The sequence below is a fragment of the Stegostoma tigrinum genome, chromosome 41 (assembly GCF_030684315.1).
Source record: "Stegostoma tigrinum isolate sSteTig4 chromosome 41, sSteTig4.hap1, whole genome shotgun sequence".
Taxonomy (NCBI): domain Eukaryota; kingdom Metazoa; phylum Chordata; class Chondrichthyes; order Orectolobiformes; family Stegostomatidae; genus Stegostoma; species Stegostoma tigrinum.
This window is the reverse complement of record NC_081394.1, coordinates 16173997-16188564: the sequence shown is the minus strand read 5'-3', so window position 1 is coordinate 16188564 and position 14568 is coordinate 16173997. Positions and strand designations below refer to the sequence as shown.

Here is a 14568-nt window from a genome sequence, read left to right as displayed (position 1 = left end):
GCAGGAGAGTCCGGCTCTGGGTCAGGTTGGGGGTATGTTGTTTCCTACTTCCCGCCTGCAGGTTCCAGGGGGCCCTCCAGGGCCCCAGCGGCATGTGACTGGGTGTCGGAGGGAGCCTCAGGACACCTCCCGTCACCTGGACACAGGGTGCTGCTTTCCTTCTCAGTGTAAGTCTTCAGCTTCTGCTTTAGGCGGGCCTCCTCCAAATCCGTCTCATCAGAGGAGCTCTTATAGCCCCCCCTGTAGCTGCCTCTTCCCGCCTGATGGTTGCGGAGCTGGGGCCCTCCGGCGTGCCTTCCTCCTCGCCTTCCTGACCGTCGTCCACTCCCCTGGGTCACCTGTCGCCTCCTCCATCGATTCTGGGGGGTCGGTGGGGAGCGGAGCCTGCAGGGGCGCTTTGCTGGCCTCGGGTCCATTCTGCGGGGCTGGTCCCTCCTGCATGACCTGGACCTCCTGCACACTAGGGGGGTCCTTGCAGGGGCCTGGTGCCTTCCTCTCCTCCGGGGGGCCTCCCCCACATTGCCCCTGCCGGCGACCTGGGCGTAGGTGGTCCCCTGCCACGGGCATGCCCTATTGAGGTGGCCCGCTTCCCCGCAAAGGTTGCAGCTCTTTTCGTGTGGGCAATCCTTTGCGAGGTGTCCCTCCTCCCTGCAGTTCCTGCAGATGGTGGCTTTGCAGTCGGCCGCCACGTGACCTGACCTACCACAGGCAAGGCAGACTTTAGGCTGCCATGCCTAGGTCAGGTAGCCCTTGCTCCCGCCGATCGCGAAGCTGGACGGTGGGTGTATGATGTCCCATCTGCGCCCATCCTCAGCATCACCCTGACCTGCCTCTTACTTGTCCAGATCCCAAAGGGGTCCATGATGTTGGTTAGGTCCCCTTCCACCTTCACGTACCTTCCAAGGAAGGTCAGGACATCAGCTGCTGGCACATGTTGGTTATACATGTGTACAGTCACCATATGGCTCCTCTGCACCGGCATCATGAACAGCGGGACAGCAGTCAGTACAGAGTGGGGACCCTCACCTTCTTTCTCCTTGAAAACCTCCAGGAAGCGCTCGCAAAGCTTGGCACTCCTGAAGGTCACGTCGTAAAAACCTCCTCCGGGGAAATCCTGCAGGCAGTAAATGTCCGCAGCAGTGAACACACAACAGTCCAACAGGACCCTCTTCACGAAGAAGGTGCGGTCCACAAGTGCACCTTCATCCACCTTCTTCATGGAAAAGCGGATGGTGTTCCGGCCCCCCTGACCCGGGGCACGAACACTTGCCGCAGCCATCGTTGCAGGTTGGCTGCTCCCCTGAACCAGCGTTAGGCCGAAGCCAGCATTAAGATCCACCGGTTGCAAGGGTGCACAGCCAACCCGACGTCTTCCTTCCACCTCCAACACAGTCGTGCTCTCCTCTTCTCGGTCCACAAAAGAGTGGGTCTTTATTTTGTTCTGGATATAAGCTGGTTCACTGAGCTGGAAGGTTCATTCCCAGACAATCCGTCACCATTCTAGGTAACATCATCAGTGAGCCTCCGGTGAAGTGCTGGTGTTATGTCCCGCTTTCTATTTATCTGTTTAGGTTTCCTTGGGTTGGTGATGTCATTTCCTGTTCTTTTTCTCAGGGGATGGTAGATTGGCTCCAAATCAATGTGTTTGTTGATGGAGTTCCGGTTGGAATGCCATGCATTCTAATAGTGTAGTCAATGTTTCTTTGGCCAGGTTGATGTTGATGGATGTGAACAGGGCTGTTACGTCAAAGGAGACCATTATTTCATCCTCTTCTATCTTGGTGACTTTGATGGTGTTGAGGAATTCTTGGGTGGAGCGAATGGAGTGGCGTGAGTCTTCTACTAGGTGTTTTCGTCTTTGGTGTAGTTCCTTGGCTAATCTGTCGGTTGGTGTTCCAGGTAGCGACACTATGGGTCTGAGGGGGGCTCCTGGTTTGTGAATTTTTGGTAGTCCGTAGAAGCGTGGTGTGTTGGATCCATCTGGTTTCATTTTTAGGAAGTCTCTCTTGTTTAATTCTCCATATTTTTGAAGTTTTTTGAGTAAGGCTGTGATTCGCTTCTCTAGTTGTGGGGTTGGGTCTATCGCCACCTGTTGGTAAGTGTCAGTATCTGCAAGCAGTGCGTTCGCTTTCTCAATGTAGTCTAAGATAACAAAGTGTGGAGCTGGATGAACACAGCAGGCCAAGCAGCATCTCAGGAGCTCAAAAGCTGACGTTTCGGGCCTAGACCCTTCATCAGAGACCCTCTCTGATGAAGGGTCTAGGCCCGAAATGTCAGCTTTTGTGCTCCTGAGATGCTGCTTGGCCTGCTGTGTTCATCCAGCTCCATACTTTGTTATCTTGGATTCTCCAGCATCTGCAGTTCCCATTATCACTTCTGAATGTAGTCTGTTCGGTTTAAAATGACTGTCAAGCGTCCTTTGTCTGCAGGTAGGATAACGATGTTTTTATCTTTTTTGAGTCCTTTTAGGGCTTTCCTTTCTTGTGTATTGAGTGTGTTTTCTTCCTTTTTCCTGCTTAATGTTGGCGCGACTGTCTGTCTGATGGTTTGCTGGGTTTCTTCTGTGACTATGTTGTCTTTCAGTGTTGTTTCTAACGCTGCTAAGAAATCTTTCTTGTCCGCATCCCGGCAGTTGTAATTTAATCCTCTTACTAAGACGGCTTTTTCAGTGTCTGTTAATGGTCAGTCAGATAAGTTTTTTATCCATGCTTCTGTGTTGTCTGTGTTGTTATTTTGTGTGAGTTTGTCTAGCTTTTTCTGCAGGTCTAGTTTTTTTGTCTTCTGTGTTTGCCATTGTCTGATGTCAATGGCTCATTGTACTGTGTCTGTCCATTCATGGTCTGTCGCATCAGTAAGTAAAGTGTTTTGGGTGAAATTTCCCGGTTGTATTTACGGAGTCTGTTGTGGGCATTGTTGATCATTTCTCTAAGCATTCTGCGGCCGTTTTGCTCAGCATTCATGCAGCAAGTACAGCTGTTCGCGGGTGACACTCTGTCGGATGGCACTGGTTTCCCATCTTCGGGCCAGTTTTAGCATATTGCGCCCATAGGTGCTAGCGAGTTTTGAGAAGATTTGTAGCTCAGGTTGAGGTTCTAGATGTGGGTTTGTTCACTGAGCTGGAAGGTTAGTTTTCAGATGTTTCGTCACCATTCTAGGTAACATATAGACACCACTTTGATTGGGACAACACATCCATCCCAGGACAAGCCAAACAGAGACACGCACAAGAATTTCTAGAAGCATGGCATTCCAACCGGAACTCCATCAACAAACACATTGATTTGGAGCCAATCTACCATCCTCTGAGAAAAAGAACAGGAAATGACATCACCAACACAGGAAATGACACCACCAACCCAAGGAACCCTAAACAGATAAATAGAAAGCGGGACATAACACCAGCGCTTCATCGGAGGCTCACTGATGATGTTACCTAGAATGGTGACGAAATGTCTGAAAACTAACCTTCCAGCTCAGCGAGCAAACTCACATCCAGAACCTCAACCTGAGCTACAAATCTTCTCAAAACTTGCTAGGACACGGGACAGTTACTTAGATAGAAACAGTGCAGTGCAGTGGGGAACAGGCAGAAGATTAGCACCGAGTGAAAATGCTCAGAGAGCCAATACAGACATGATCAGCCAAATAGATCTATTTACTTAAAACTTACTGTAAGTGTTCTTATGTAAGTGGTCCCCATATCCCCGTGATCCGGGGGCGCGGGGCTTTCATTGATGGGTGTCCAGATGAAAACTGTGAGCTGTTGTGATCAGGACCATGCTGCCTGATAGGGATGTGAAAGCAGGTTCAACAAGAATTTCCAAACATGTAACCATATCTATGTTGCACTGACTCTCTGGTACTCAGTAACCACATTGTGATGTTGTGTTATTGCAGGAGAAAGACAGCAGCTGAGGAGGCAGCTTCAAAGACCAATGACATTGCATTGACCCACGGTCCACATCTGCAGTGAAACACCAGGTACAGAAGCTGTTTACACTCCCTGCAAAGCTTTAAGCTCAGACAATGCAACATGTCGCAACAGACAAATCCAAGGACTTTCTCCGCACCTGCATCACCATTTTTGAAGCTGCCCAGCGGTAATGGGACTTTGCATAGAAGAGAGATAAGCAAAATTCAAATTCCAGCCAAACTGAGTGTGAACCAGGGAAACGGGTGTGAAGGTTGTGTGTAGCCAACGTGTATCCCAGATTCCAAGACAGATTACCCATGCATTTATATCTGTGAAGTAGGCGATGGCTCAGTGGGCTGCACTCTCACATTCCCTTTCTCTGAATCAGAAGGTCATGAGTTTAATAACCGACTCTATAAACTTAAACATTACCTGACAGCACTATCACCTTGTGATGTTAGTACTGATGGAGTGCCGCACATTCAGGGGGTCAGTACTGACAGAGCGCTCCACTGTCAGACGGTCGGTATTGAAGGTACTAACTCTGTGCCAAAGAAGAGTTACTAGACAAAATGTAAACTGCTTTCTCTTCACAGATGCTGCCAGATATGCCGAGTTTTATTGTTCAAATATTGGTTGATGTCAACTTTTTATCAGATTGCTGCTCGTGGGACCTCTGTGTCTAAACTGCTGCTGCACGTCCTACGTTACAAACAGTGAATACACTTCAAAAAGGTGCTGGCTGTGAACATGTTTCCAATCTAAATTTCACAGTCAAACTGTGCCATTCTGGGAGGGGAGAAGGGAGAAGAAAGAATGACAGAGAGATGGAGGGAGATAGGTAAATCGAAATGGGGAGGGTTAAATCCACTGAACTGTGAATAACTCTCCCAGGCTGTGCCATAATTTAACCCAAATGTTGTCAGAACATCCTCTGTTTCCACTTCTCTGATGGAACTCAGCATTGTCAGAGGTGCTACCTTTCGGATTGTACATTAAACTGTTCCATTTGGGCATGTTAGAAGATCCCATGGCCATTATTTGGAATGGAAGCAGGGAGCAGTTCTCCTTTGGGTCTTGGGGGCCTATCATTATCTCTCTCCATCAAAACAACATTAAGAAATGTAATGATGTGAGTTATTCTAATCCAGCTGTTGAGAGATTGGCTGTACATTAATGTTGAATAAATTCCTTCAGCAGATGAGGCGAATTTGGGATGTTCAGTCTCTGTGAAAAATGAGCTCATCACTTTAGCCTTCAAGGTAAGAAAGGGCTGTTTAAACCCACAGAAACACGACTGGCTTTCACGAGGCTGTGCAATAATTTAAACCTATCCCTGTCGATAAATGATGTGAGAACATCTTCTGTTTCCATTTCTCTGCAGGATTCACAGAACATCATGGTTACTGACTCTCAGAACACAACCAGGGATACAGCTAGTGAAGGGGAGACACTAGCTCCCCAAGATGTCTCCGAGTGTCCAGTGGGAGGAGATGCTGCACACGTTGACAGAACTGAGGATCTTCTCTATGCCAACATCAAATCCCAAAGCTGCCCAGCAGTGATGGGGCTGTGCACAGGAGTGAGAACACAAAGATCAGATGCCAGCCAAACTGAGAGAGAAACAGGGAGACGGATATGAGGGCCATGTGTAACAAAAATGGTTGAATAATAACAAATAGAAAATGATGTTAATCAACTTTGCTGTTTGCTCCGAACATGCTTTCCAAATACCGAATCTTTTTCATGCTGTCAGAGATTGCACAAAGCTTAAGAAGTGTGTGTATTTTTGCAGATATTAAGTGAAGCAATTGTGATGAAGCTTTACAATATCTGATTATTGTTTGGGAATGTGGATTCTGATGTGGAGGCTTTATGTTTAATTTGTATTTATACATTTTGCATCAATAACGGGGAAGACGTAATTTCAGTTTCACTTTGGACATTCTTTAAGTGGTATCATGGTACCTGATGAGACTATTTTTTACGTCCATTTAAAGTCTTTGAAGTGAGCTGTTCAATAGATTAGAAAAAATGGATAGATGAGAAAAAAAACAAAACTACTATTGCCTCCAGTAGCATGGAAATTCAGAAGCATCCAGATACAGTAACCAGTCAAAGCAGCGTGCAGGTTTATTCAGACAAAAAAGGTCGAAGACAGAATTACAGTTGATAGCATTCTCCAAAGCAGGCACATTGGAATAAAGTGACCTGACTTTGTGAAAAACGGTAAAACTTTAATTCTAAATTAAAAAAATAGAATTAAATGTTCACTGATGACCTTGTAACATCAGGGAATGGTCAACTATATCTTATGGCCAGTTGTCTCATCTTTGTCACTGCCATAAAAAGCCATCTAGCTCAATAATGTCTTCTAGGGAAGGAAATATGCTGGAATATATAGAAGGCCAGGAAAAGCTGGGATTAACAGTTATCTGCTAGACCATTTCAGAGGGCAAACCACTCTGCAGTACTGAACTGCTAAAACATCTCAGAAAAAGAGCAAAAACTAGTCAGATCACTGGGCATCAAACTTTGCTTGATGATAGGAATGGCAAAGTCCTCCTGACCAACATTGAGAAGGTCTGCAAAAATTGAAAAGAAGTATCTCACAGACACATCAGACCGCAGCCTACCTCAGGGCATTGCAGCTTACAGACACCTTCTCAGACACTACCTGAGGTTCCTGAGGTGGTAGCACAGTGGTAGACAGATGGGAGTAACAGACATAGAGTAGACAGACATAGAGTCTTCCTGACTCTATGAAGTCTCATGGTATCAGGAAAAAGAGGTAAGGAAAGCTTCTGTTAATTATCATATACTACTCTCCCATGGCTGATGTATGAGTGCTCTTCTATGTTCAACTTCACTTACAGGAAGCACTGAGGGCGGCAATGATACAGAATATACTCGGTTGGGGAGGGGGGAGGGGTCATCAATGTCCATCAACAAGATTGGCTTGGCAACAAGCACCACTACTAATCGAGTTGGTCTGGTCCTAAAGGACATAGATTCTACACTGGGTTGCAGCAGTTGGTAAAGGAACCGACAAGAGAGAAAAACATACTTGACTTCATCCTTACCCACCTGCACGCTGCTGATGCGTTGGTCTGTAGTGATCTTTGTACAAGTGACCAGTGTACACTCCTAATGGAGACTAAGACCTGTCTTCATATTGAAAATACCCTGCATCATGTTGTGTGCCACTATCACTGTGTTCAAGCGGATAGATTTTGAACTTAACCAGCAACTTAAGACACAAATCCCTTTTAAATTCAATGAACTCAGATTCAGGTAAAACTCTCCCATTTGTTATGATCCCAGCTGATGGGACTGCTGGACAAGTGAGATCCCAGAGTGAAACCTGGATTGATAGATCATATGTTAATGTGATGCATAATCACACAGTCTGCACATTGTCCTCAATGAAGGAACAGAAGTTAATTACACAAAAGAAAAAAATAAAAACCGAGCATTATGTCTCACTGGGGTGGCATGCTAAAAATCAAACATCATTATTACTGCAGTAGTCACAAAAGTTCAAGCTTTTATATGGAGAAGTAATATTCCCCAACATACCGAAAGACACAGCACAGCAGAAAGCACAAACCAGATATCTTGATTTAATGACAATTATAAATAGATTCTAACTTCAGATAAACAATTATTAATCAGCATATAACTCGACTAATTAAAACTCTAAACCCCTAATAAAACTCCCCCAACTCACACATACATACATAGTAAAAAAGTGATATCATGGGTGGAGGGAAAGACTGGGACGACAGTTCAACGGCCCCTTTGTTAAAGCATTCACTGTGATATCAGCCATCTATCTAGACTCTTTTAGTTGTTTGGATCCCAGGTGATGGGACAGCTGGACAAGTCAGCTCCAGACAGAAATCTCACTTGACAGATGAAATTTCACTTCTTTTTGTCTTTAATGACGTGGTCTCTCACTGAGACACATGCACACAATGCTGGAAAAATACATAATGGAATTAATTTGGCTTTCTGGTGAAATGCTGGACATGTTTGTAAAGGATTGTTGAACTCCAATGAACATCACTTCCGGTTGCCAGCCAATTCAACCCTCCTTCCCACTCCCTTGATGACATGTCTATCCTGGGCTTTCTCCAATGTCATAATGAGGCCACATGAAAACTGGAGGAACCACACCTCATATTCTGCCACGGAGCTTACAGCCCAATAGCCTCAACATAGAATTCACTAGCTTCAAAATCTCCGCACCCCAGGCCTCATCCCATGTCTAGCCCACCCTCATATTCTTACCTCCTTGACATGACAACCTGTTCATCTTTCTCATCTATCTGCCCAACCCTTCCCACTGACCAATCACCACTATCGCCTACCTGCATCACCCAGCACCACCCAACCTACCTTGCCGCAGCTCTATTCAACTTCTCTCTATTAATTTCTGAGCTCCCAGTCCTGATGAAGGCTGTAAACCTGAAATATCAACTTTCCTGCTCCATTGATACAGCCTGATCTGCTGTGTTCCTCGAACTCCACACTGTGTAACTCTGACTTCCAGCATCTGCAGTTCTTGTTATCTTCACGCAATGTTGCAGATTTGGTTTTAACAAGTTTAACAATTAGACAGAAGAATTGAAGATGAAAATAGAATGAACCAAATTATTTGCATATAGCATGGTTAAAAATTTTGAAACACAATAACCATGTTTAAAGCATAAGCCCATTAATCCTCAAAACACTACTGTACAGAACCCCAAAACAATTCTTTACAAACATATTCAGCATTCTACCAGAAAGCCAAATCAACTGCATTTGCTCACTCAAACTTTCCCAATGTGAATAAAACCCAATTAATTCTTTGAGACTCTCCCAAACTGTTTTATCACTATGACTATAGCAGTACTCAAAAATTATTAAACTCCTTCTAAAAGACAGAACCCATATGCCACTAGTTCAAAATTTAAAAATCCAATTTCAAAATAACTGATATTTAAATATATATAAATCACACAACATACATCACATGGTTTCTATGTAACTGACACCCCACAGCATTTTTATGCCAGTCCAATGAGCCTTTTCCAAATCTGCCAACATGAATTTTTACATATATCTCAGAGCCAAAGCATTCTCAATTCCAATAACCTGCAGATTTCCAACCAAACTCTCCCACAGTTAAAAGTTTCACAATCTACTAGTGAAGGTAACTTGTTCCCTGAACGCCCCTGAATCCTACAAGGAGAGAATCTGTACAGACCTTTGCACTTAGTACTGGTGTGTGCTGAATTTATAAAAAATGTTTCTGAGCTAAATTTAAAAGAATGGCTGATCACAGGTTCATCTAAGCTGAAGACAAATCTAGTGGCCTTACATTTTTATCCAAACTGTTGTAAATCCCAAGTTATAAATATCTTATTCCATTAAAACTCCAGGGCTTTGCAGTCATCTGAACTGCATACATTCAGGAATAGGTCACTGTTCCAGGACAACTCTGATCATGTATTTTCTTTAGAAGCTCCCTCACAAATGTCACCACACGCGAGCCACTACTTTCAAATCTAAACTTCAAAACTGATTTTTGTGAATCATAAACTTTTTATCAGATCAGCACCTTGGGAACAAGCCCAAATCTTGCCCAAGTTCTGGGTGACCTTTTTCAGATTGTTGGTGACCTCCTTGTGAATGGCATCAACTAAAGGGAGGGGAGGGCAGAAGGTCGAGAAATTAAGCCACACAAATCCAGGCTCGAAGAGCTTGATCCAGAAATCTTACCTGAGAATTTCATGTTGCACTCTCTCATTAGTGCAGTCTCTCACCCAGCACTTCTATGCCTGAACAAACAGGAGTGTTGATAAAAACAGTAACGCAGTGTTAAGTTTTTCATTTTCTACTCATCAGGAGAGATGCAGGATTACCAAGTTTCAAAGGGAACAACAATATATATATGAGAAACAGGGGCTAATTATTTGGCAACTGAACTCTGATTGGTTGAAATATTGCCAAGGAGAATATGCCTGGGAACATTTACCACTTTCCTGACATTTTTGTTTAAAAAAAAGCCAATTTGTCATCTCCTACTCTCATACACCCCTACCATTTACGCACCTATCCCTCCAAAGCTTACCCCTCACATCTCCTTTCCTCTTACCCCTTTCTCCTCAGCCCCACTCCATACAGCACACAGCCCCCTTCCTTTTGCAACCCCCTCCACAACAGCACCTGTCCTTTTCCAGACACCTTCCCCATGGCACCCTCCTCCTTCCTGCTCCCTGACATTCCCTCTGTCCTCCCCCTTCAGGCCCCTTCCTCCTTATCTCCCTGATCCCACTCATTCTCAGTCCCTTCCCCCTCAGTCCGGCGCGGCACACAAGCCCTTATACCCTCCCTTACATCCATCTCCCTCCCATTACATTACTGTCCGCATCTTCGCCCATGTGCTCATCCTCTGCCTTTCATCCTGCTGCCCATCCTCGTAGCTGTTCTTCCCTCCCCTCCTCACCCCCTCCATCCTCCCTCACATCCCGCTCCCGGCCACCTCCTCTTTCCCTCACATTCTTTATCTCTCTGCCCTCACATCTATCTATCTATTTATCTTTTATTCCTTATCTTCCTTCCATCCTTGCCAGGTTCCCCCTTGCTCAGGAACTTCCTCTCCCTTCCCTCCTTGAAAAAAAAGGCCGCCCCCAAGTGGGCGGAGCTGATGGTAAGGGGATGTGGCAAGGGGGTGGTGGCTGTTGCACGTATTGACCAGGCTCCCTGGAGGTTTCAAACTTTCCTGCCCATCCCAATTGCCAACCATCCCACAGTGGCCCCTTGGCATCAATGGTGAAATGGATTTCCTCAGCAAACTCTCAACGAGGGTCAACCCAATCCACATAGAAATCCAACAAACCAAAATTGCCCTCTATCTACTCTTCCTCATCAGTTATCATCATGTTGAAGGCCAGAGGTGTTGGCATGGACTGGTGGGGAGGGGGGGGGGGGGGCAAGAAATGCCCAGTTGTGGTGGGCATAGTCTAGGGTCCTGAGGTCAATCATGGTCAGTGACTAATGGGAATGGCCGGAGAGCTTGGGGCTTGCAGTGGACAATGCGCCCATTGACCCCTGGAAACCCCAAGCTGCCCTGCCATTCCCATTGGTCACTGGCCATGACTGACTTCAGGACCCTATATCATGCCCACCACCACTGGGCTTTTCTTGCCTCCTTCCCTTCATCCCCTCCCCTCAGTTCAAGGTTCAAAGATCAAAGGATGTCAGCTCCAGGAATGAGGCCAACTCGAGTTGGCAACGTGTTCCCCGCTGGATGGGATGGTGACGCCAATGGTCTTCTACCCTCAAGACACAACCAGCTCCTGTAAAGCTCTGCTGTTATTTTAGAGAAATTTAAAATAGTTCAGGGCTGGGAGCTTAGTAGATTCAGTGTAAGTTTGAATAAAGTTGGAGAAAATAGCCAGACTGAAGTTGGTAAACAGTTCTGGATCCGAGGCTGCGAAGCCCTGGCTGCAGTGAGGACTTGATGAGCAAATTATGGGCATGTTAATAATGGTATTCAAAAATTTTCTTCATCCAGTAATTACCATATTGGATGAGGATTATGGCCAAAGTCACTGGAATGATTAATAGAATAGTGTGGTCATGGGGTGGTCACCCATAGCTGAAGATGCTAATTTTCTTCTCCCTCAGTCAACGCCTTAATGCTATCCAACCATCTGATTTCTCTTCTTTCACTTTTGCTTTTACTCCCAATATCTCCTTCATGTTAACCCTGTTGCTTCCTGAACTTATGCTTTTGATTCAAGAGTACAGAGGGACCACTTTGAACTGATTAGCCTGGCGTCATGACAGCTTCTCTGGGGACATGACTGAGAACTTTGGAGAAATCTGAAATGATCAGATGGAACCAGCATGAATTTGTAAAGGTATGTCTTATCCAATGAACATCGTTGAATGTTTTGAGCAGCGTTACGAACAGGGATGATAAAGGATAACTCACGATTTTTACAATTACGGACTTCTAGAAGGCACTGCATTTGGTTCCATATGACAGACTGTTAGCAAAAATGAAAGCCCAAGGAATTGGAGATAACCCCTTGACATGTGTTGGGGTTTTGTTAGGAGGGAGGAGGCAGAGTTAACGGGTCATTATCTGAATAACAATGTATATTTTGACACTTTTGGCTGCATACATTAACAAATTATTGGATCTTTATTGAATAAATTTTGTTTTGATAACAAATCCATTTATTAAAAAGCCTGGTTGATAGACCTTTTTATTTAAAGCCCGATATCGATAAAATATTTAATTCACTGTCTTGGTAATTGGACAAGACAGTTTTATTTTATGTTGTGACCTGTGAAATAGTGGCACAAGAGCAAGAGAGCAGTCCTACAACCTCAGTGTTTAATTTCACTAACAATTTATCAATTGCTAATTTTTCCAGGCTCTAGTTCACTGATGAAATTTACAGGAATTCACTCTGGCCCACTCTCCATAGGGTTTTGAAATAATTACCATCACTGAACATACGTCATTGGCTCTGTAATTGCTTATTTTTCTCCACTGCGGAATATGCTGGCGAGCTGTTCCTGCACTTGATGCACAGAGCTCGTTCCTCCTAGTTGGGGAGTCTAGAACCATGGGGCACAGTTGAGATTCCTGGGTTGAATTTGCATTTGTGATTTTTAATCCTGTCCACCCTAATCCAACACCAGTACCTCAACATCAGGTGTAGAAGTCAACAGTATTGAAATGTAGTTAAATACAGCATAGAGTCATAGAGCATGGAAATAGACTCTAAATAATTCCATGCCGAACGTAACCCCAAACTAAACTAGTCCTACCTGCCTGCACTTGGCCTATACCCCTCCAAACATTTCCTATTCATGTACTTATTTAAATGTCTTTTAAACATTATAACAGTGCCCACATCCATCACTTCCTTCGGCAGTTCATTCCCTACATAAACCGTTCTGTGTAAAAAAGTTACCCCCATGTCTTTTTTAAGTCTTTCTCCTTTCACCTTAAAAATATATCCTCTTGTCTTGAAATCCCACCCCCCAAGGTGGAAAAAAACCTGCCATTCACCTTATCTATACCCCTCATTATTTTGTAAGCTTCTAAAAGGTCACCTCTCAACTACCTATGCCCCAGTGAAGAAAGCCCCAGCCTATCAGTCTCTCCTGATACTCAAACCCTCCATTTCGGGCAACATCCTGGTAGGTAGATCTCTTAAGAACCCTACCAATTTAATACTATCCTTCCCATTACAGGGCAATCAGAACTGGACACAGTATTCCAAAAGCAGCCTCACCAAATCCCTGTACAATCTCAACATAATGACCTAACTGCAATACTCGGTAGTAGATTCGCCAACTTTAGCTACATTTAAGTCGTCATCGGTCAAGCATATGGACATACATGGAATAGTGTAGGTTAGATGGGCTTGAGATCGGTATGACAGGTCGGCACAACATCAAGGGCCGAAGGGCCTGTACTGTGCTGTAATGTTCTATGTTCTATGTTCTATGACTGAGCAATGAAGGCAAGTGTGCTGTGTTGGGGATGGGCAAAGGATAGAGATAAAGGTATCTGGGAAACACCTTGGGATCATGGCAGACCAAGGGTTGTCAATGAGGCTGCCCGTCACTGACCATACAGTCACATGATTAATTTGGGAGTTGTAATTAATTAATAATATGATTGGTCTTTAATTACCAAATGCAGGTCTAAAGCAAATGTATAAAAGTTTATGTCTTCCCTTTGTTCAATGAGAAAGCTCTGACACCGCCCCCCCCCCATCCCACCATTTCTTCCCACTGGTGTAACTTCAATAAATTATTTGATGCTGGAAGCAGAATCTGGGTGCTAAGTGATTAATGAGTCTTTCCACCCAACAGTTACTAACCTCATCTCATCCGGAGAATTTCTCCCCCCAAAGACTCCAAGCATACAGCCCCCAAACACATCCATAAAGCATGGAAACAGGCCACTCAGGCCAACTTGTCTTTGCTGCCTGGGATCCTCCTTCTGCCTTCTTACTAAAATCCACAAACAGCACTGTCCCAGTAGATCCATTGTTTCTGCCTGTTCCTGCCCATGGAACTTATCTCTTCTAACCTCACCTTGATTTTTTCCTCCCTTTATCCAGTCCTTTCCCATTTACATCCACAATCCTCTGAAGCTTTATGTCAGTTTCAGAATTTCCAGTGCACTGGCTCCAGTCACCTCCTCTTCACCACGGCGTGCAGTCCCTTCCCAGGATGGTCTCAGGGCTTTCGCTTCCTCCTAGAAAAGAAGGCCTGAACTGTCCCACCCACCACCATCCTTGCAAGGTATGCTGCCTATTACAGAATGTCACATTGTAATAACGTTCTCAGACCATTGTGGGGCACCACTGCACCACTGTGAGGAGAATTCATTTTCAAGACATCAAAAAATAGACAGCAAGGCTAACGGTGTACATTTTAGATATAAGTGAGAGGACACAATGTGTGTTGTGGAAATTGAAGGCAAATTCCGTGCATGCATGGCCTGGAATGACTGTCACTGAATCTTCCAAATTCCACACTATCGACAACATTTATATTAAACCCATGTGTACACTTAGTCTGCAAGAATTTACTACCTATCCTCAGATTGGTGTCATGCATATAATGAT

At 44.7% G+C, this 14568-nt stretch overlaps 1 protein-coding gene across 1 annotated transcript in view; it reads left to right on the top strand.

Annotated features, from left to right (window-relative positions):
- LOC125448489 (myelin-associated glycoprotein-like) overlaps positions 1-5530 on the top strand; it is a 238887-nt gene extending 233357 nt beyond the window's left edge. Inside the window, 3 exon segments of the mRNA XM_059641424.1 lie at positions 3898-3953; positions 5272-5451; positions 5454-5530. Of these exon segments, the coding sequence (XP_059497407.1) occupies positions 3898-3953; positions 5272-5451; positions 5454-5530 (313 nt within the window).
- Positions 5531-14568: the final 9038 nt, after the last annotated feature.